At 36.3% G+C, this 24,588-nt stretch overlaps 1 protein-coding gene, 1 long non-coding RNA gene and 1 pseudogene across 4 annotated transcripts; 1 reads left to right on the top strand and 2 right to left on the bottom strand.

Annotated features, from left to right (window-relative positions):
* Positions 1-866: 866 nt before the first annotated feature.
* Positions 867-3,696, bottom strand: LOC108987632. Of its 3 annotated transcripts, none has more exons than XR_004801645.1 (3): positions 2,610-3,696; positions 1,006-1,353; positions 867-955 (listed from the first exon to the last, which is right to left on the bottom strand). It is a non-coding gene; the product is annotated as an uncharacterized LOC108987632 (long non-coding RNA). The 3 variants fall into 3 exon arrangements; XR_004801646.1 differs by having other exon boundaries at positions 894-1,353; positions 2,610-3,419; positions 3,505-3,696; XR_004801644.1 differs by having other exon boundaries at positions 894-1,353.
* Positions 3,697-14,850: 11,154 nt separating this feature from the next.
* Positions 14,851-16,870, bottom strand: LOC108987631 (annotated as a pseudogene).
* A 2,432-nt stretch (positions 16,871-19,302) lies between these two features.
* Positions 19,303-22,146, top strand: LOC108987612 (origin of replication complex subunit 2). Its single transcript, XM_018960546.2, has 6 exons — positions 19,303-19,541; positions 19,628-19,734; positions 20,182-20,314; positions 20,547-20,835; positions 21,437-21,664; positions 21,744-22,146. Exons 1-6 carry the CDS (start codon positions 19,395-19,397, stop codon positions 21,941-21,943), a joined length of 1,104 nt encoding a protein of 367 aa, XP_018816091.1. The 5' UTR covers positions 19,303-19,394; the 3' UTR covers positions 21,944-22,146.
* Positions 22,147-24,588: the final 2,442 nt, after the last annotated feature.

The raw sequence follows: 24,588 nt of genomic DNA, 5'->3' as shown, positions 1-24,588 counted from the left end.
TTGTAACCCATTTATTGAGATCAGTTCACCCGCTACCATATCTGGAAACTAGTTCGTTTCCTCTCATCTTGGCACACTTTTCCTCCATTAATGAAGTTTGGTGGGTCTTCAACTATCACGTCATTAAGAAAAGACAACTACAGCACGGTTTCAATAATGTCAGGCGCAGGCCACATTCAGAGATGAGTTCAGATAATTTTAAATGTGTTGAATAAAATATTATTTTTTTAAATTATTATTATTTTGAGAATTAAAAAATTTTAATTGTTTATTATTTTTTATGTAAAAATTTAAGAAAATTGTAATAATAAGATGAATTTCCAATTCAAACCGGAGCTCAAACAAGAAGCCACAGGAACAGAAGATTTATTTCAATAATGTTACAAAAGAAATCTGATTTCTAGTGGCCCACTCGTGAGTTTGCTTCTTTTTCCATTACAAACCTTAAAGTTTTCTAGCTGGATGGCAAGCCAAGAACTAAAAGATTGGTTATATAAATCTCCAATTAGATAGAGGCATGGTTGTCATTAGATCCACGTGATTCCAATTACTGAAACAACAAATTTCTTATTGTTCAATCCACAGAATTTCTTGCCAGCCGGTTTTTGGAGGGGAAGTCACCCAGAAGAACTCCCAATTGATTGGAGAGGACACTGCAGCAATAAGAGCCAGTAGTCAAACTCATAAGTAACTAGTTTTGGAAACAGATCAATCATCAACAATGTCCATCTCTTCCATTATTTTAGCCTCGGAAGTTAACCTGAATTTCCTCAAGAAGACATGTCATTCACTTCTTCAGGGTATCGCTTGGTGGATGGTTCTACTACACAATAGAAAGGCTTGAACTGCTATCATAGGAACAACCAAAACCAAGCTTACTATCAATTAACAAATGAAAGAACTATCATTTCATCAATTCATAATTGGAATATCTTTGCAAAATACTAAATTTATTCTTGCATCTTTCTGTAGACTGCGATAGTCCTTGTAAAAGAAGCATTTAACAAAAGAGAGGAATGCAAGGAACCATTATGATCTGAGCTATCACGACTGTTTCAGTACTAGAATGGCCAAGTATCAGGATCACAAATTTACAAACTGTACCCACAATAAATCCCCAAATATAGATTAGTTCGTCAAGCTGGCGTGCTGTCTGACTCTGATATCCACAAAAGCAGCAAAACAGGATTCCCACTAGTGAATTGAATGGCGAGTAAACGAACCATATCTTCAAGCAATTAGATCCTGCACCATTATGTTAAGGGTCCTCTCATCTTTCTCCCACTAGTAAGTCAACGAGTGTTGTCCAATCAATTGCACGGGTTCTTCACAAAAAGATCTGACAGCCAACATCTACAATTTATCAAGTTCGTAAATACCAAAAAAAGTAAGTTATTCCAGGGAGAGATGAATGAATAACGGGCAAAGTGCCATTCAAGTATAAATTAAACAGGAAGCAAACTAACATATGGTGTGTTAATAGCTAGTTCAAAGAAACATCTCATATAACACAAAGTAATCTCCCAATCAAAGTAGCATCAGAAAGTTAAAACATCACACCTCAATGTTAAAGTATCATGGTAACAACTATTTCAGTAGGGAGATTTATGGAGTTCCTAAGGTGCTAGAGAGATGAGCACTCAGCTTAGCCAAGGCCACGGTCCAGGTTAATCATTTTAAGTCAAGGTTTACCCTTATTACTATGAGATCAACAAAGTTCAACTCATCTCATCTCATTTAACCATTACAACTTTCTCAAACGTTCAAACAAAATATAATAAACAATTCAACTTTTTCAAATCCAAAACAAAAATAATATTAAAAAATTATATTCTAACAATATTTTATTCAACTTTCAACTCTCATCTCATCTCATCTCATCTCAACTTACTATCCAAACCTCCCCTTAATGTTCGCTATATTTTCAAGTAGATTACTCACTGAATTGCTCTAATGTTTGCATTGTTTAATAGAACATAACTTCTTATTGTGGGATTATGGAAGCATATAGAAGACCTTGGTCGTGACATATTGCTAGTTTAAATTGAAAGATTATAAACTAATACTTAAATTATTGAATCAAGTAAAGAACTTATAGTTCTACAAGCTTTGTTAAGAGGAAGGAGGTACAAAAAAAACCTAGAAATTAGTTATTTGGAAAGGGAAAGAAAGAGGAAAAGGAAATTGCTGAATTGCTAAAGAAATCAGATTCCAAAACATGGTTAAGCACTTATATGTATTTTCCACATGCTGAGAAACAAGGATAACTGAGCAAAACAACAAAACTACAGGGTTCATTGTTAAGAGGAAGGAGGTACAAGAAAAAGGAAAAGGAAATTGCTGAATTACTTAAGAAATCAGATTCCATTCCATGGTTAAGAACTTCTATACTTGCTGTTGCTGTGCCAAGAGGAAGGAGGTATGAAAGAATCAACGAATTAGTTCTTTGGAAAGGAAAGAGAAAGTAAATTGATCATAATATCAAAATCACAGGGTTCATTGTTCATAAGCAGTTCATAAAGACGTGTCATTAACATCAAGAAAGCCTTCCAATTAAGTCAACAGATAAACATACGAAATTCACAAAATTTAAGAGTATAGAAAAGTACCGAGAAGTTCATTTGGGAGACTTCAGGAGTTGCTGAGACGTGAGCGAAATGAGAGACTGAAGCTTAGCTACGGCAGCAGTCTTATCAGGTGGACACTTAGACAGAGAAATGTTCAAAGAGTGAAGAGCCACGTCGAGCTTGCCGGCAGCCAATGCTGCACATCCCGCCCTATAAGCTTCATCCGCCATTCGGGCATCATACTTAAGCCTCTGACTGAAATCCGAGCTTTTATTCTTTAAAATGGACGAAGGCGAAGAATCGAGGCAGGCAGTAGCCCGAGCATACTCAAGATTAGAAATGGCTGTATCAATCTCCGCCAGGAGAGACTCCGGCGCTGAGGGAATGACCTTAATCCCATCGAAAACGCTCCACCGGTAGTTTTGTTCTGAACCCATCTCTAGTTTTGTCGCCTATGAACTTCAATACCCCCAGCCATGTTCACACACAATAATTCGACAACCTAACCCCCCCCCATCTTTGTCAATGTTGCCGTGTATGATCAGAAAACTAGAGTTTGAGCAGGATAACCCCGGAACTAGTTAGCTAAATGTATGTGGCACAAGCCCCCATACAACCTTAAAGATAATGATGTTTGACTTGTTTCAACCCTGAAAACTACGAGCTGGAATAGCGAAGGACATTCTATTGACAGATAATGATATTTGAATTGTTTTCCAAATTAACTAATTTTCGTTAGAAATGAACAAATTGTTTCAGAAACGAAAGATGGCTAAAGGGTCCCAATCTCCTTGTCACCCAGAAATCATAGCACATTTTCTCATCCAAAGATTGAAACTTTCCCTTTGGATCCTAATTGAAAAACAAAAATAAAAGGATTGAGCTCTAATTTTGGGAACGGTTGAAGCTGAGGTAGAAGAAAAAGAGAAAGCGATACCTCAGGCAGTCAGAAGTAGGCGTCCTCCAAGGTTTCTTGAATTCGTGAGAGAGAGCTGCTCCAACATCATAGCTCTGTTCTTGTCTCGCGTGATTAGATTAGCAGTCAAAGATGAGATGGGACAAGTTCCTAGTCCATTCTTGAAGAAGAGAGAGACCGTCTGATTGAGCGACAGAAACCGTAATCCGTAACGTCTGGTTTGGGCTTAAGCAAATAATCATTAGGCGGATGTAATATACTCCTTTCCTTTTAACCACTAATTATTCCATAATTTCGGAATGCGGATATATGATATTTAATAATTTGTTGTGAAAATATAAGATAATATGTTATAAAAATAATTTTTATATAAGTAATTTTATATTATTTAATCACAATTATTTACTTTTATTGTTCCAGTCGATGCTCTAGGACAAACGATCTCGTCAATTATCATTTTATCTGACTTATCTATTATTATATTATTATATGTTTTTACTGTTTCAATATCCATAAGATTTCGTTTAGATTGAAAGATGAGATGAGTTGAGTTGAAATGATTTATAAATAATAATGAAATTTGTAAGTTGGGATAAGTTCTGAAAATTTTGTGTTTTTAGATTAGAAATAAGATGAAATGATTTTAAATTGTTTGAGAAGAGATGGACGTGGGTCTCACAAATAATTGCATAATATTTATAAAATAAGTAATAATATTTTTTTAAATTACATACCCAATTTTTTTATAATATAATTCATAATAATATTATAAGATGATAATATTTTTATAAAATCAAATTAAAAAAAATTATTAACTCAAAATATTTAAATCAAACTTTTATAAAATCTCGAGTTAATAATAAAAAATATTAATATTTTTATTTAACTTTAATTTGATTTTATATCACATTTTTATTTAACGAAATTGGTACTGTGATCATGTAAGGAGTCTTTCTCTTTCATCTGGATATGGGTTTTCTCTTTCATCTGTAAAAATAAAATCAGATTGAGGTTGTGTTTGGATGTTGAAGTGAGTTGAGTTAAGTTGAGTTGAGATGATAAAATATTGTTAGAATATTATTTTTTAATAATATTATTATTTTAGAATTTGAAAAAGTTGAATTGTTTATTATATTTTATGTTGAAATTTGAAAAGGTTGTAATAATGAGTTGAGAGTAGTTAACTAACCAAACGAAGCTGGAAAGGTGAAAAGCACAATACTCTTTTTGTCGTTAGTGAATCCATGTGAAAACATCTCTAATAAAAAAAAGTAATTATTATTTGAATTGAAGATGACTTTAACGAAAAAATTTCTCAATTCAAACCGAGACTAAAACGAGATTGAAGAATTGAAAGAAGGGATTCGAAAAATCCTTTCTATTTTATGCCCTTACCTTCCCAAAATCAATTTCCTTCCTTTTTTTTTTTTTATTCGAAAAATTTCTAAATTTCCTCCGTTGTAATCATATCTTCATGTCCTTTGCCGTTAATACTCTTCAAAATTAATTTCCTTGTAAATATGTTTTCAATAATATCAAATTATCTTATATTGGTATTAATTTTATATTTTTATATTCTCGAAATACCTACTAATTTTCTCTATTTTAATTAATTTTTCTGAATTTCAATCAATATTTAATAATTTAATAGGTCATTCATTTGTTTACGTGACTCACAACCAAGATTTTGTAATCCACTAACTATATTGCATTCGAGAAATCGTCTCTTTTATTAAGACTAATTAATTTCTCTTTCCTTGCATTAGATTTTATGTAATGGGTTATTTTTTGAGCCCATGCACTCTTTTATCCATAAAAATGAAAAAACTGAAGTACAAACAACTAACGAGCCCATTCACCTAAGGTTTAGCTTCATTTTGCCTAGGTTTGAGTTGCATTCTTTGTCTTTTGGTAACTCTAGCCTGTTTCAATATTTTAGGCTTTTAACCTATAGTGTAACACACCTCAAGAACTTGATAAAGATAACATTGATTTGTTCTCTTCGATAGGAAGAAAAATAAGAGAAAGAGACAGAATATTCTATAATATTCCAAATTAATTCGTTGCACTCTCCAACTGAGTACATATACTCCATAAAGACCCAACGGAGAGCTAAGTAGAGGCCCTAGACCTGTTAAGTCCAAACTAATAGCATACAAACTAAGTGAGGATTGAAGCAACTAGGCTTAACTAACACAACCCTAACTTATATAAAGTAATGCAATAAATTAAACTAAGCAAAAGACATTATCCATCAAGCCCGTAGAAGCCAATGAGCTCAACCCTCTAAATCTCTATTGCCCCAAACCAAAGCCCACAAAGACTTTGGTCCAGCCTTGTAGATGTGCTAAAGTGTGACAAATTCTCTCCCTTTGAAGTACATTGCCCACAAGATGTGGTTATGCTTCAATCATTCATTTGTAGTTAATACAAGCTTCTTGCCTTCAAATTTCTTGAGTTGACCAACAACATACACATCGATGGCAACTAGCCTATAGTAGACCTCAAGCCCTTCTTCTTCAGCGTCTCTAGGAATGGGAATGGGGAGTCCTCCACTATCATGGGAAAATTAATCAGTGTCTCTATAACGAAACCATTATGTACATATGCACCAATCATGATGTTCCATGGAAGCCGCCTCTTAGCGATATCAACAATTTTATCAAATATTTGTCTACTCTTTTTAAGTTCTAACGCCTTGGTGCATAATTTTTTAGCTTCCTTGTATTTTCTTAACTTTAACTTGCAAGTTACATTGTTCAAATTCTAGGCACCCCTCACTGCCTTGGCCTGTTTTTTCTCCTCCTCACTAAAGGAAGAATCATACTCGATATACTTCACAACCTTTTCATATCTCTTGGAAGCCTTGGCAAATTTACCAGCCTTGGGCAACACATTTCCTTTTTCCTTCTTTGCACCAGCAGCTTCAATTTCTTCTTGCATGTTCATACCCCATAATTTTTTCTCCTTGACAAAAGATACGAGCTCAACCTCATAGTAAATAATAAAGTTAGGAGGAACCACAATCAATACCTGTTGAGGCTGAGAAGAGCCCAATGCATATTCTGGTGCAACAGTCAACAAGGCTATTTCACCCCTCTTCATTGTCATCACAGCTCTACCAAGCCCCTCAATAACTTGCTCATCATCTGTCTTGAACTCAAACAGCTCTACTCCATCATCATGAAGAACCCCGTTAAAATCCAAACCAAAACCAATGAGGTGAAATACATTATTCCAAAATTTGCTCACCAAATAATTTCCCTAAGTCATTTTCCCCTTCCTCTAACAAAGAGGAAATGAGTTGTAAGTTATGTTGATAGTAGAAAACAACATCTCTTGTCACCATTTAAGGAATATACTCTTGGCATCTTCCACGCTTCCACCTCTAAAGTACATGACTATCAAATAATTGTAACTTGAGATGCTTAATTTAATGTGGTTTTCAACAAAGATGTTCACAACCCAAATACCTAGTTTCAACGCCCCCAAGATGTCAACAAACTGAGAAAACACCCATCATAGACACCTCATCTGGTTTTGAGTCTTTAGAAACAATCATAACTTTGAATAGCTCAATTTCCATAGATGGTCATCCCTTTTGATCATAACCCGAAATCATAACTTTGAAGGAGGAGGGCAATCTAGTGACAAGCACACGAAATTCAGAGAGCCTAGATACTACACCACGTCCACTCCACGCATTACTTGACTACTATAACGATCTCTTGATTATGGATGCCCACGGCCACCATGTGCAAATTTCACTTATAGCCGATGTCCATTAAAATCATAGCCATCACGACCACAATGGCATCTTCAACATCTTGAGCTTCTTCAAACTCAACAAAATCATAACCTAAGGGCCTAGGTAGTACCTTCAAATCGATGTGGGCTCTGATTCCATACTTGTAAAACAAGTCCTCCACCGTTAACTCAACCATATATGCCTAGTCCTCATCAAAATAAACTCCACACTCAGTGGCAATTTCTCTTATTAGATCCAGTGTATTGTTATCACCCGCGATAATGAAATCATGACCAAAATTAACAAAATCCAGTATAGCAACCAAATCAATAGATCCTCCAAAACACTCAATTGTGGGACAAAACAAGATCAGGCAGTTGTATAGATATTGGCTGTAACGCTACAGCCCGATCTTGAGGTCATCGACGAGCTTGAAATCGAGCTCTAACCCGCAGGACTAGAGGGATTTGAAGTAAACAGAGTGAGAATAATTTAGTGCGAGATCATCGAGCAAGATGAGGACTCAGCAACTAGAGGGGCTCTGACGTAGCAAAAAGCACCAAGAAATGAAGTAAAGAATATATGCGTCGTCCAAACATAGATCGAGAGAAAAGTGAATAGTTTGTTTATTGTCAAAATCAATATCCCCCTTTTATTACAACCTTGCCCTTTTATAAAGTAATCAGCTAAAATATGAAAATGTAAATATTAAAGAAAATGAAAACCAATAGCTTGATAACATGTATAAAAAGTAAAATGAGATTGAGTCAAATATGGTGGATCTTGACATCTTAAAATCATGTAGCTAGTTGTAGAAATCTTCGTAAATCTTCTAGAGAATTCTTGATTTGTCTTACATCAATATTTCTCCTACTTTAAGACATAACCCGTCCTCAAGTTATTGCTTGGGTAAAGCGATTCATCAGCTGGGTGGTACTCAAATAGGTCTGATACATTAAAAGTCAAAGAAATGGACATGTCTTCAGGAAGTTCAACTACGTAAGCATTATCACTGATTTTCTTTACAATTCAGAAAGGCTCGTACTTCCTGTTCCTCAACTTATTGTAAGTTCATGCTGGAAAATAATTCTTGCGCAAATGGACCATCATTAAGTCACCTTCTTGAAAAATCTTGGCTCTTTGGTGCTTATCTGCTGCAGCTTTACACTTGTCATTAGCTTGCTCTAAGTTCCATTGAACATCATCATGAATTTGTTGGACTTTCTCTATCATGCTTTCTGCTAGAGAACTTAAGCTAAGGAGTTTGGGAAGAGGAACCAAATCTAAAGCATGCTTTGGAGGTTTGGTGTAGACAATCCCAAATGGTGCATTCCTAGTAGAACAGTTGCACATACTATTAAAAGCAAACTCTATCTGAGGAAGGTTTACATCCCACTACTTGGGTTTGTCACCGGAGACGCACCTGATCATGTCACCAAGTGTGCGATTGATGACCTCGTTTTGTCTATCGTTTTGGGGGTAGCAAATGTTGTTATACTTGAAGGAAATATCAAACTTTTTCCATAGAGTGATCCAAAAATGATTGAGGATTTTGACATCATGGTCCGAGGTTATTGACTTGGGAACACCATGCAGGCGAACAATTTCCTTGATAAGTGAGCAACATTTGAGACATCTAATGTCTTCTTGCATGGTATAAAATATGTCATTTTTTAAAACCTATCCATGACAACAAAAACAGAATCAATTCCTCGTTGAGTTCGTGGTAATCTGAATATAAAATCCATGCTCAAGTCTTCCCATATGTTCTCTAGCATTGGTAAATGTGTGTATAACCCTATGTTTTGAGCTTGTCCTTACTAACTTGACAAACTGGACACTTTCGTACAAATTTCCCAACATTGCGTCTTAGTTTAGGAAAAAAATATATCTAAGCCAATAAAAATATGGTTTTTTCATGCCCCACGTGACCATTCAATCCACTACCATGAAGGTCCCTCAGTAGTTGTTCCCATAGTAAAGTTTGGGGGATGCAAAGTTGGTTGCCACGAAATAGGTACCCATCTTGAATGTGGAAATATGAAGCAAGTTTTCGAGCTAAACACTTGCGACATATGTCTTGAAAATAAGCATCATCAATGTATAAATCTTTAGTTGCTCAAAACTAACAATCTCAGTTGCAGGGTCACGAGTAAAGCTACATGTCGACTAAAAGCGTCAGCCACCTTATTTTGTTGCCCTGACTTATGCTTGAGCACCATGGGGAACTTCTGCATGAACGCAATCCACCTAGTGTACATTTAGTTGGGACTTTTTTGGCTATTTATTAACTTCAGTGCTTGGTAGTCGCTGTACAATATAAATTCTCGTTGTATTAAGTTGGACTCCCAATGCTTCAAGGCTCATATAATTGCATAAAACTCTAACTCGTAGGCAGTCCACTTCTATCTTACTTCATTTAATTTCTCACTAAAAAATTCAACAGCTCACCCCTCTTGGGATAGGACAGCACCAATGCCTACTACCAAGGCATCACATTCCACTTCAAAGAGTTTCTCAAAACTAGGTAGAGCAAGTACAAGAGCTATGGATAACTTATCCTTAATCATTGCAAAGCTGATATCTTGATCTTCTCCCCAATAGATTAGCCATTTCTTCATGAATTTAGCGATCGGTGCAACTATGGTGCTGAGATTTTTATTGAGCCATCGATAGAAGGTGGCCAACCCATGAAAACTCTAGACTTGGTTTATGGTGGTAGGTTTGGGCCACTTATGGATTGCACACACTTTTTCATCATCCACATGAACACCTTCAGGACCCACAATGAATCCAAGAAATAATAGGCGATCAATGAGAAAAATGCATTTCTTGAAGTTGATATACAACTTCTTGACCTGTAGAACTATTAGAACCTCTCGTAACTTTTCCATGTGCTCTTGTTCATTTTGGCTACAAATTAAAATATCATCAAAATATACGACAACAAATTTTCCAATAAAAGCCTTTAAAACCTGGTGCATTACACGTTTAAAAGTACTCTGCGCATTAGAGAGGCCGAACGACATCACCAACCATTCATATAATTCTTCCTTTGTTTTGAATGCCATTTTTCACTCATCTTCCAGCCTAATTCGAAATTGGTGGTATCCACTGTGCAAGTCTATTTTAGAAAAAATTTTAGAGTCTGCAAGCATATCTAGCATGTCATTTAGTAGTGAAATAGGAAACTGATATTTTATCGTTATCTTGTTGATAGCACGGTTGTCTATGCACATCCTCTAGCTTTTGTCGTTCTTTGGTGTTAATAATGCAGGCACGGCGCAGGGACTCATACTCTCCCAGATCAACCCTTTGTGAATTAAGTCTTTCACTTGGTCTTGCAAGATTCGATAGTCAAGACTCATGCAATAATGGGGCAAGTTTCGAAGACTTGCTCTGGGGACCAAATCGATGTGGTTTTGAATATCCCACATGGGTGGTAGTCCTTCCGATAATTCTTGTGGTGCAAGATTTAAGAAGTCATCTAATAGCTTCGACACTTGATTTGGGATCTCAAAATTTTGGTGAGTCTTTTCTCCTTTAACAACAAATGTCATCAATTTCCCAACTCCTCTCATGTCTTCTAAAAATTGGGATTCAGGTACTACAAGGAAGGAGTCCTTCTTCTCCACTATGGTGTTGGGACGTGTCTTGTCACTCATGGGTACTAATACTATCTTTCGCCCATGCCACCAAAACATGTAGATATTGTCACGCCCTTTGTATGTGGCATCTTTGTAATATTGCCATGGCCTAAACAATAATAGGTGGCATGTGTCCATATCTACTACATCATAGACTACTTCATCCTTGTAAAACTTGCCAATGGAGAAAGAGATGCAGCAAAGTGTGGTTACTTGTGTCTCGGCACCTTTTTTTATCCAGCCAATCTTGTAAGGGTGAGGGTGCTTCTTTGTTTTCAATTGCAAGGTGAATACTAGGGCCTTTGAAACTATATTCCCACAACTCCCACTATCGATGATCAAGTTGCATACCTTTTGATTAATGGTGCAACGAATCTTGAAGATATTGTGCCTCTGTATTTTTTCCTCTTGCTTTGGTGCGAGTAGTAATCGTTGGATTACACAGTTGACAAGTTCCCCTTCATCTCCTTCCACGAACTCACCCTTGTCATCATCATCACTTTCATCTTCACTTAGCTCTACCCCTTCATCATTTGTATCCACGATATTAATAGCTCAACAGTTGGGGCATTCATTTGAACGATCTCTGACCTGGTTGCACCAAAAACATTTACTTTATGTGGGTTTGGCGTATGGGTTGTTGCTGCTCCTTTTATTTTGGGTTAGAGTGGGTGTGGGCTTTGGGTTTTGAGTATTGACACTCAACTTTTGTGCTCAGCTGGTGGATGGCTACTGTTGGTGTGGTGGTACTTGGTTTCAATGGTTTTGAAATTTTGTGCACTGGTTGGTGGATGGGCTAGCTAGTTGCATTTCGATTTTCATAGCCAAACTAACTGGTTCTGCTAATGCTCATACAATGTGCAACGTAACCTGATATTGGATAGCAAGCCGAAGGCCTCCAATGAATCTTGCAACTCGTTGCCCCTCGGTCTCCAACAAATAGTTCCGTGAGTTCAGGCAATAAAATTCCTCTGTATAATCAGTGACAATGGGATTTCCTTGTCAGCAATTATTATATTGCTGATATAAGATCTATTCATAATCTGGTGGTAAAAATCTAGCCCTCATCAAGCGCTTCATCTTTGGTCATGCTCAACCCGTTTGTTTGCTTTGTCGTCTCCAATTATTCTGCATTTGTGCCCACCATGCTAAAACACCGCCTCTCAATTTATATGCTACCAGTTTAACTTGTTATGCTTTCAGTATCTATATGTAGTCGAGAAAATTCTCTACGTCAAAAAGCCAGTCGAGGAAGCTTTCGACATAAAGGTGATCGTTAAAGTAAGGCAAGTCAATTTTTATGCAATAGTTGTTGGTGCTCTATGGACCTCTTTTATTATCGTTGCCTCCCCCCACATATCCTTCGAGTTCCTTATCACTAGAAGAATCAACTTGTTCATGTCGTTCACATCGTGGCAAAAACCCACGATCTTGGCCAAGTCAATCGTCATGGTTACTGGAGCATTCAACACGTAGGCCTTTGATGGTTTGTTGTATCTCCTTGAGGATACGTTCAATACTTTCAAACCTTTGTTGGGACTGTTGTTATTGTGTATGAATAGTTGTCCATAGGGCTTGCACTCCACATCCTTCATCGCTAGACTGGTTGCTTTCATTATTGTCTCTTGCCACCATCAAATCAGGCGAGACTAGGCTCATAATACCAATTGGCGTAGCAAAAAGTGCAAAGAAATGAAGTACAGAAAATCTACGTCTTCCAAACATGAATCGAGAGAAAAGTGAACAATTTCTTTATCTCCAAAATCAATATTCCCTTTTATTACAACCTTGACCTTTTATAAAGTAATCAATTATGAGAAAAAAATGGAAATATTAAATAAAATGAAAACCAATAGCTTGATAACAGGCGTAAAAAGTGAAATGAGATCGAGTCAAATATGGTGGATCTTAATGTCTTGAAATCGTGTAGCCAGTTGTAGAAATCTTCGTAAATCTTCTAGAGAATTTTTTACTTGTCCTACATCAGACTCTCAGGAGGGAAAGGGGTGCATAAAAATGGGAGGAAAGGATCGGGATGTCTGGGTGGTACTGGTTTACAGCCATTAGCTGCTCAATCTTAAATTGTTGCACCATAGCTAGGGTACGACCATCCTCGAGCTACTTTCTAGTGAAGATAAGGCCCTATTGGTTGGGTGGGATGATGTCAACCATGCGCGAGAGATCGGCGTTGAGAGCAAAGTGGAAAGAGCTGGCATGGTGGTTAAGGGCGGCATCGCAAAACTCAATGAGGCTACAAGAATGAAGACAAGGTGGGAGGATTCCAAGTGCTGCTGCAATGCCTTTAGGCAGCTGTAAAGGTCGTCCTTGTTGGAGGTCTAGTCCATCAAGATGCCATAAAGGTCTGATTTGGTGGAAAGGAATGAAGGCAATGGCTCAGACGAAAGCTTTGGGTCAATTACCATAGCAGGGGCTTCCATTACCAGACGCAATTTGGGTTTCTTTTGTTGTAGTCTTGGTGCATGAAATATGAATAGAGAGAGAGAGAGAGAGAGAGAGAGAGAGAGAGAGAGAGAGAGAGAGAGAGAGAGAGAGATTGGACCTTGAGGGAGGAGGGTTGGTTGCGGGATAAATCTACAAGAGGCCATCGAAGGCGATGAATATGATAAGCCTTTTGCCTAGCTCAAGTTTGTGCAATGGTGTGCCAGAATATAAAACTTCCATGGTCAAACTCCCTCAACCTAAACCATGAAACTTGAGTATTTTGACAAAAATCAGCATATGACCATCTCATGTTTATTGCCACATGCTCACGCATGAGTATGTGATGCCGCGATCCATCCCGAACGCCGGGTCTCCTCCTTTTCCAGCCATGGCGTGATTTTTATTAAGTGCGTCCATTGAAGGAGAAATAAGGTCTAAAAATGAAGAAAATAATTTCGAATTTCAGAAAACATGGGAAGAGGAATCTCGTCGAGATCACCCTCTATGGATTGTTCTTCCTCTTCTTGCAATGCACGAAGATGTTACTCAAGATGGTTAAACTTTTCTTCAAAATCCTTCCTGCCATCAATTACACGTTGCTAGAGAATTTTGAGATTTTCTTGTATTTGTTCTACCAATTCTCTGATTTTGTTGAAGGATACAAGAATTTCTTCCATGATAGCATAGAGACCATTGTTTCTCTTATACCAATTTGTAACACAACTCAGGAACTTAATGTAGACAACACTGATTTGCTCTTTTCGAGGAGAGCTCCTCCAGGAAAATGAGAGAACTACATAAAAAGGTTATATCATGTACTCAACTGAAGAGTGTAATGAATTAATTTAATAAAAAAAATTAATTCATTACACTCTTCAGCTGAGTACATATACTCTCATGAAGACCCTATAGAAAGCTAAGTAGAGGCAATGGGCCTTTTAAATCCAAACTAACAGTAAACAAACTTGAATGTGGATATAAGCAAATGGGCTTAAGTAACACAACCCTAGCCTACATAAAGAAATACAATAAAACTATGCGAAAGACATTATCCATCCAAGCCTATAGAAGCCACTTAGCCCGACCCTCTAAATCTTTATTGCCCCAAACCAAAGCCCACAAAGACTACGGTCCAGCCTTATAGATGTACTAAAGTGTGACAAATAGCAATGTTATTTTACATAATTTCTTATATTTTATCACTTTTTAACTTCAAACTTTAATTCAATTTTATTTATTTTGAAAACCAATTTGAATAGGAAAACGTTGAGGATAAGAAAGAAAGAAAGAAAAAAAAATCAAGTCATGATGGTTATCTACCTACCAAGACAACCTCACCCAATGTTACAAAAATTTGTTGACAGAAAGAACTATACCATCACCACCCATGTCCTCTTTTCTTCTACCTATTTCCTTTCTTTCCCTGAATTCGGTGGAGCTTCATGATTGTTCTCAGTGGTAATACATGCTGCAGCTCACAATCCTAAGCTAATTGTCTGCCAAATTAATGTTAGAAAAAATCTTATCTAGTCAAGAACTAACAACACCAGAAACCCACGATACAACCAAGGGAACAATTGGATGTGAATTTCTATATGAATCAATATACTTGTCCTTGAAATTAAGTTTGGGCTTCTCTGCCTGCATTTTGATAGTTAAAACCAATAATATTAGACTGGAGTGAATCAATCAGGAAGACAACACAATGTAAGTGAGCAAACACTGCAATTTAAGGAAGAGGTTTACTTACATATTTCAACCAGCATTCCTGATGTTTGTGTTCATAGATATCTGGAGAATGGCACCCAATCTCAGACGGGCAATAAACCCATATATTACATCCCTTTTCACCGGGCTTGGCAAGTTTAGCACGATCCAAGCAAACCTGACAGCAATCAGCTACACTTTCTTTATGGTGTGTAAGGCCCCATCTAACAGCTGCACCATTATAATCTGTATGAAGTTCAACATGGCATTCAGGTGGAATGGGCCTACCGGGTAAAATTTGGTCCTCTGGAGAAAAGAAAATATACCTCGGTGAATGATACTATACATCTCTATCAAACCAAAATCACATACAATGCATTTTAGATATATGGTAAACAAGAGGCATGTAATTTTCAGCTTCCTAAAAGGAAAAATAAAACTTCGGTTTTCTTGGGGTTTAATCACACCTTGATTTCTTCAAACTAGAGGAAACTAACAAAGTATATTAACCCTAACATAATGAAAGCTGCAAATTTTAACAGATTACAAAAGTGACCATTTGTATTTTAACACAATGCTTATTATTCTTATCAAAACGATGCATATTATGGTCTGGGTGGATTGTGATAGTCCTCATAGTTATAGTAATAAAATCACAGTGTATATATTTCAAGAGTAATGCTAGATACGGTCATTGAGTACGCAAGTGTCGTGCAGTTGTTTTGAAAAAGAGTGGGGTCCACTATTAAAAAATTAATTTTTTTTCATGTGTGGTCCCGTACTTATTCACTTTTTTCAAAATGATTGTGCAGTGATTGCGAGGCACTTGCACACTCACGACTGCAACTATCATTTCTCATATTTCAATGCCATATGTCAGCCAATCACGATGATGGACGCGATCAAGCCTGCTGGTGTCAAGACAAAGGTGATAAAGATGATAGCAATAACATAGGTGCTTGGTAGAAAGGAAGAGGTAAGTAATATTGGTAAGAATGAACTGACTAGGCTCAAGGGTTAGAACAGCCAAGATTGGTAAAACTAGTAAAACATTGGATAATCGCTTTACTAAAAGAGTCTGAAACTACAAGATATTGAATGTTTTAAAGAACATACCGCCACATCTTAAACATAGCTGACTAAATGTTTTAGAATATTATCAACCAGTGCCACAATGAAAACAATTTCTTCACTACCATGAAGTTAGAGTGCACCCACCTTGCTGCTCAGTAACGTTGGCACCAGCATCCAAGCTTTTCAATCTCTCCAAAATCTCATCGGTTATCTTTTGTTTCAATGGCTGTGGCAATTCAACCACAACCTCTCCTCTAGAAAGCCCCTCCTTTAGTTCCTTCACCTTTTGGCCACAACAATGAATTTCAGGGAAAACCAGGAAAGCAGCAATAGCTCAAACCACACCAATACCTCGCATTCCAATCAAATAGATGCATCCAGCTAAAGGGATCTTACCAATTTAACAATCTTCAATGGTTCGGACGCTCTCCAAATCCGAATCGATTCTTTCATCTTCCTAATCTGATCCGACGTATAATTAACAACTGAAAAATAGAATTAAAAAAAAAAATTAGAACTTTGGAACTAGGTTTTCTCAAAATTTCCAAAACATCAAGTGGGTAAAGCCAAAATGAGAAGAATTGTTTGTAGCTCAAGCGAATTGAAGTGAAAATAGAGACTTACTGTTTCTGGAGATGTTACCAGTGTAGATGTAAAGAGAAGAATAAAGAAAGCGAAGAATTTAGAGAGCTACTACAGTGTTTATAAAGCAAACAAGCAAAGTGGTTTTCCTGTGCGAACATCCGCACCTCAGTCTCCCTTGCGCCATGTCCCTCTCTCTCTCTCTCTCCCTCCTCGTTCTTCAGCCTCATTCCACCATCTCTTTCCTTCCCTCTCTCTTTCTCTTTAAAATCTCTCTGCACTAAGATCCATATTTATCCTCTACTGGGTATATGATATATCGATAGACTCTGGATCGCACGAATCTCTCAAAAACTTGCTTTCTTTGATTGATAACTCGCCTTTAGCTTGCTACAAAGATCAGTGAAAATGTAGGTGTTTTGCTTTGCTTTTTAGATCTATTGTGGTGATGCTAAAATCTTGTATGCTAATCTAACGCTTAAACCATTGAAATTGCATGCACATTTTAGCAGAGCCGGTTGATGCATCGGTTTGAGTCTTTGACGGAGTTTTCCATACATACATAATACGTTTTTTTTCTTGGCTCATACATTATACATTCAGCTTATTTTTATTTTCATCTTGTCTCATCTCATCTAATCATTACAATTTTTTTAAATTTTTACATAAAATAAAATAAACAATTCAACTTTTTCAAATCTCAAAATAAAAAATATTAAAAAAATATTATAACAATATTTTATTTTATTTTTAACTTTTATCTCAACTCATTTCCTCTGTAAAAACAAACGAGACAGTTGAAAGTACTATATATATATATATATAACACAGATAAGTAATAAGCATAGCTTGACCTTTTTTTACCTCACTTTTTCCTCACAATCAAATAGGCAAGAGTTTTTTTCAAGTCATTGTTTTTCAATTTTCTAGTTTTAGAATAATTCTTGAGTTGATACGGTATTAAAGTGTATAAAATTTATTTATTTATTTAAAAAAATAAGATCCATCATAAAAAAAAAAAAAAAAAAAATCCTAGATTATATGATATGGCTAAAAATAATCGTGTTAGATTTTGGTTAAAATCCTAGACAATGCGACAGGACTAAAATTCACATAAAAAAACACAAACAATTAATTTTTTAAATTATAAAAAAATTGAAAAAAATGAAGCGAAAAAGATAAATTCTGAAAATTGAAAAATAATCTCTCCCTTTCATTTTAAATCAATGTAAATCTTATTATTTTATTTTTTCATTCTTAAAATTTTGTATTTGATTGAGTTTTATGATTAATTCATTTAGGCTCTATTTGGAATGTAGATTTCAGTCTAATTTTAAGTTGAGTCTAATATCTAAATGCCCAACTCTTAAATTACTAAACTTATCTCAACTCAAAAACTCTTTACACGTGAGGCCCACAACTTTTTTCAACTCAACACCTCTTTACACACGAGACTCGTAATATTTTTTAATTTTCCATAAATATTTCTAAATTTATCTTAACTGATGGGCACCAAGATGAACCTAATCTTAAAAATCATTTACAAGTTTCAGATAGATCAATTACAAGATCAAGAGTCAAGAAGATCAAGGAGGCAATGCAATGATTGACACAATCCACTTGAGAAGAAGCTAGCAAGACTCCAACACTCATGATGGACTTGAAGGAGGAAGATCCAATTTTGATTCATTTTATAAGCTATGGAAGAGGGCAACAACATGACTTAAAGGCTTTGGGCCCTTGAAGACTTTCAATTTATTTAATTCATTTAAATGACTTATTTTATTAGTTTAGAATTATTGGGTTTAATTATGAGAATGACTTAAGGGGGGCCTAGTCAAGGGCATGTTGGAAAATTTATTATTTTTGTTAAACTAGGGTTTCAAGAAGTTCTGTAGCAAACTAGGTTTTCAGAAGTATTATAGTCGAATTACTGTAGCTGCGGCACTATTCACTCAGGGGTATTTTTGAAAGATGAGACATTATTTTGGCTAGGGTTTTACTTAAGTTTTGGTTTAAATACTCGTTGTAACCTCATTTTAATTAGTTTATGAAATTTGATGAATTTATTCATTGTGAGTTGAGTTTTACTTCTCTTGTTATTGATTGAACTTTTGAACTTATTAAAGGTAAATCACAACCTTTGTAGCGTTCTTTCTTGTAATTTAAGTTCTTGAAACGAGTTCTCATCGGGTCTTAATTTTTTATCTGTTGACTTGATTTTGACTTTTTTGAAGAGTTTTTAAATTGATTGTGGGTTCAAAGGATTGCATTTCCACGGGTTCATATCATTAACATTCAAACAGATCTAATTTATTTTAAGTGGATCTTACAAAACCTATTTAATTATCTCAACTTACTATTATTTATAAAAATTTAATTCATTTTAACTCAACTCAATAACTAAACGGGAGTAGGACGACCTTTGAAATGGTGAAGCTCGCTCTCATAGCTCTCCTATTCGGAATTGGGTGTTCGAAGTTTAACGGGCCAACATAATAGTGGATCACTGAAATGTGGACCTAACCCAACGCGAGTCTTCTACCCGCTGTTCGACCCGAGTGGCAAAACCGCGGGAAAATCCACTAGGGCACAAATAAAGCCATGAGCTCATTGGTGAGCAATTCCAGCTTTACGTTTTCCTTCTTCTGAATTTCCTGTTGCGGCTCTTAGCGTTTCAATAATCCGGTTCAGTTTGAAAAATTTTGTCAATGGAGATAAACAACGGCGTGGAAGATGAGGAGTTGGAGGAGGAGGAGTTCGGATTCTCGAGAAACTATTTCCTCGCAAAAGAATTGGGCGGCTCGGGGAAGAAATCAACGCGAAAGCTCTCAGACATTGGTCTCGTTGACGAACAGGTGCTTGCCTAAATTCCTGTTTGACATCTAGGTTCATAATCTTACAAAACAAAAGTACATTTGTAAAGAAAAAACATCATGTGTAGGAGCTGAGAGCAGCGGCATCTAATATTGAACCCAAGCATGAGAAAGAGATTGTGGCTTTGATGAACAGCTACAAGAGTTTGTACCCCAAATGGGTTTTCGAGTTAAGGTATGGTAATTAAGCAATTGAATACTTGCTCTTATTTAATAAGTTACGGTATAGACAAGTGTTTTTTATATGCGGTGCAAACTCGAGTGTGTATATGCGAACTGAAAGCACTTCACTTATGAAAGGGAATGTCAATTTTAAGACAAGCTTTGTTACATGTTTTTGTGTTTCATTCTTTTATGTGTACTATCCGATTTGGTATTTGGTTGGTATTTAAGATTTTAATTGTTGTGAAAACATTTTTGCTGTCATTTTTTGGTTAATAAAGAGTGATTAATATATATGAATCTCCAAGGGTTCTAATATTGTTGTCTCGGTTGTTGGCATCTTGCTTCTGTTGTTTCTTCCCTAGTTAGTAGTGTTTTGTTGGGAAAGTTTTTGCTGACTCGTACTTAGTTGTTATTAGAAATATCTGTGTGTTTTTAGCTGTTCTTTTTAATGTATCAGGTGTGGTTTTGGGCTTCTAATGTATGGATTTGGATCTAAAAAATCCTTGATTGAAGATTTTGCATCAACAGCATTGACCGAGTATTCTGTAGTAGTAATCAATGGCTACCTTCAGACAATTAATGTAAAACAGGTATCATCTGCTCAGATAAACTCCAAAGCGATACATGCTTATTTTACTGGTTGTTCTTTGTACCACTGTATCTATTGACCAACGAAAACTTATTGAAAGTTGTTTTGGCTACTGTTGCACGGGGAACACAATTTACACAATAAAAAATTAGGAAGCTAGAAACTTTATATTGACCTATTTGGTCCCCCTCCCCCCAAGTGCTCCATTACCAACCCCTGCTGTTTTAATATAGGTTGTGATATCCTTGGCTGAAGTTCTAGCGGATCAATTGAGAACCAAAAGAGCAAATACTTCTGGAAACTTGTCTAAACAGCCATTTAATTCTCGATCCATGGATGATCTTCTAGCATTTCTGAATGGCTCACAAACACAGGACAAGGATTGTTTCATATGTATTGTTGTCCACAACATTGATGGGCCTGGGTTAAGAGACCCTGAAACTCAACAGTATCTTTCACAAATAGCTGCATGTTCCTGTATTCGTATCATTGCTTCAATCGACCATGTGAATTCAGCTCTTCGTAAGTAATCTTGTCACAGGGGAAATAAGTAGATAGCACTGAATTTGTTAAGTTTGTCCGATTATTTGATATAGGATAAATTAGTTGACACTGGGCATTTTATTACTCATCCATTGTGCTTTCGTGTTGTTAACTACTTCCATCAATTTTTCTATTAATTCTATCAGTGTGGTATAGGCTGAAGCTTTCTATTATTTTAAGATTAAATGTGTTTTTGCGATTGAAACTTTTCTTGCTTTGAAGTATTTTATATGTATTTTATGATCTTATTCTTCAAATGTTTGAATTTCTTTCATTGCAAGAGGGAAGGTTGCTGGTTTTTTAGTTGCTTTGTGATTCTGATTAAGGCAGGCACTGAATTCATTCCCTCATGTCCGGTGGTAGCCACCAATAGGTGTACTTGTGTATTTGTGATCCTTCCCTAAAAATGGAGAACCGAATCTTTATGCAACTCTTCAGCACTGTAGATTGGTGTGCTTACATCTTCGTAACAAACTGTGCATGAAAGGAATACTGATTTGTAGCCTCACATAGATAAAATTATGCCAAACGCTATTTTTTCTTTGAGCCTAATTGCACCTATTACTGATGTGGGTGACAGTGTGGGACAAGAAGATGGTTCACACTCAGTTTAACTGGTGCTGGTATCATGTTCCTACCTTTGCCCCATACAGGGTTGAAGGAATGTTCTTTCCTATGATTCTCGCACATGGCAGTACCGCTCAAACTGCCAAAACAGCTGCCATAGTTTTACAGAGTTTGACGCCCAATGCCCAGAGTGTTTTCAGAGTACTTGCAGAACACCAACTGTCTCATCCTGATGAAGAAGGCAAGTTGCTCTCAGTATTTCAAGGAATTATGCTCTGGATTTTAGTTTCTTTGTCATCAGTCTAGTTTTCCCTTTTCAGGTATGCCTATCAACGATTTATACACAAACTGTCGGGAGCGCTTCCTCGTCAGTAGCCAGGTTACACTGAACTCCCATCTGACAGAATTCAAAGATCATGAGCTGGTCAAGACCAGAAGGCATTCGGATGGCCAGGATTGCTTGTACATTCCTCTCACAGCTGAGGCACTTGTAAAACTATTAGCTGAGATTAGTCAATAAGATATTTGGTTGTCTATACAAAGTAAACTAGCCCAACTTCCAACTTTTGTGGTCCATGCCACTAAGTTTTTAGGCTGCTGAGCCAAACATGTGCATGCTCATGCCTATCAATACATGCTTGTGCGTAATTTTCCCGCATTTTCTTGGATATTCTCGATGATAAACTTTTGGATGGGAAAGGAAAAGTCTGATTCTTTTTGTTGCGGCGCACTGTTAGTACAGTTTTTTCTTGCTTGCTTGAGCAAGCTGCCCATCATTCCGTCATCCATCTTGAGAGTTTGTTACGTTACGTCAATTATCAGACCAAGCTCGCCATGCCGTGTCGCCATTGGATTAACGTCTAATGCTCCATGAAAACGACAACAATGATAGAGCCAATTCATTTGGTAAACCCAAATTAAGTTATCCTGTCGATTTTAAAATAAATAATTTTCTATAAATACAGGAGTTTTTCTTTCTAAGAATGCAATATTGGATAGGAGTTAGACCGATAATATGGAAAATTATGTCTTCTTGTTTGAAATCTTATGTTTCTTTTTTCAGTCGTGTGCACGTACGTATGCATATTGTTTGTAGGGAAATATGTTTTGAAGTAATGTTAAAAATAAGAAATAGGAGAGAAAAAAAAAAATACTTTAGTCACAAATGAATTACACAAAAATAAATCTACAAATTAATGTGACTTGATGTGATACGTCAGAATGTAAAGTCACTTTTATTTTAAAATAGATCTAACAGATTTCATAAAAACACATCAGTTTATAAGTTTACTTTATATAATTTTTTTTATACATATAGCCGTTCTAAAGAAAAAAAAAAGAGTAATTCTACATACAACCGTGAAGTGCGTAAACGCCGCGTAACCGCTTTGAAAAAGAGTGGAGTCTACTATTAAAAAATTAATTTTTTTAATGTGGGTCTCATGTTTTATTCACTTTTTTCAAAACGATTACGCGGCGGTTGCACAATTCACGATTGTAAATATATTTTCTCAAAAAAAAAAAACCTGGCCTGAAGTCATACATATTAAATTCGAGTTATGGATCTGATGCTGAAAAAGTTAATATGATCAATCATAATTTTTTGTTTATGTATTTTTGGGTGAAAACAGTAAACATATTGTTTAATAAAAGAATGTTACAAGGAAATAATTAAATAAGGTGAGTTTGGATGTTGAAGTGAGTTGAGTTGAGTTGAGTTGAGATGATAAAATATTATTAGAATATTATTTTTTAATATTATTATTATTTTGAGATTTGAAAAAGTTGAATTATTTATTATATTTTATGTTGAGATTTGAAAAAATTGTAATGATGAGTTGAGATGAGTTGAGATGAATTTATGTTCCAAACGCACCCTACCCTTTTTTCCAAATTTTATAGGTGGGTTTGATAACTTTGATTTTTTTTAAAAAAAATCTAGATATAAATTTTACACTCTACGTACTATTTAAAAAAAAATTTAAAAATAACCTAAATAGTTAGGAGTTAAGTATAGAGTTTTTTTTTTTTTTTTCTTTTTTGGTTTGCTTAAAAAAAAAAAAAAAAAACTCCTAGAGCTCCACGCACCCACGCAACCAATGAAACCCCACTTTCTTAACCTCCCCTCCCCACCCTGCATCCCCTTTGTCCATACCGCCACCGGTCTATACTTCGCAATGTGTTTATGTTTCTTTCTTCCAATACTCCAAAATAGTTCAATTTACTATCTTTCTGTGTTCAAAACTCTACACACGTTCCTCTAAACTCACCGACTGCCGTTCCTTCAAAAGTTTGGAGAAGTGTAGCCAAATGACTAGCACATGTGGCTCACCCGTCGCCGCACTGAAGTGTCTTTTTTTTACACGTGCAGCTCCAAAAGGATGAGCAGGACGAGATTTTCCATATCCTATCAAAATAAGACAATCTCCAATGCGCATGGTCCACAAACGCCGACTGGGGTGGGCGGCAGCGGACTGTCAGTAACATCCTATTTGTTCATTTTGTTTTTGAAAAAATCAACTCAACACAGCAAGATGCAGCACACCTCCTCCATCACGGCTTCTGTTCATGGCATCGTAGTCAACAAGTTGGACTACAGAAAAACAAAAATGGCAGCTTCCTCGTAGTGGAACTGGGCAAGGATCGTTTGATCTCTCTCTCTCTCTCTCTCTCTCTCTCTCTCTCTCTCTCTCTCTCTCTCTCTATATATATATATATATAATATGAGAACGTATTGGGAAAAAATGTGGAATTTACAGCAAACTCATCCCTCGTTTAAGCAAAATCATGTAAATACACAGTTGGTAACACAATTTAACAATATTTGACTTGTATGACACCAAACATTAGGGCTGGGGGTCGGGTATTTGTACCCCGCTCACTCGGCCCCTGCCTGGGGCGGGCGGAAGGACGGATGCTTGCCTTAAGGAGATGTTGGGAGCCAAGTCTGGGTCGCGACTTGCCCAGGATTTCACCCGACCAACCGGCCTAATATATATGTGTATTTAAAAAATAATTTTGTAACGAAACAATGTCGTTTTATTACAAGGGTTTAATAAAATCCAATTCCCTCCCCCTTGTCTCGACTCTCTCTCTCTCTCTCTCGCCACAACTCACACCGTCGTCAAAACCCTTTTCTCTCCATCTCACCTTGTAGTCGTAAGT

This window comes from Juglans regia, chromosome 6, assembly GCF_001411555.2.
Source record: "Juglans regia cultivar Chandler chromosome 6, Walnut 2.0, whole genome shotgun sequence".
Taxonomy (NCBI): Eukaryota; Viridiplantae; Streptophyta; class Magnoliopsida; order Fagales; family Juglandaceae; genus Juglans; species Juglans regia.
This window is presented reverse-complemented; position numbering and strand designations above follow the sequence as displayed.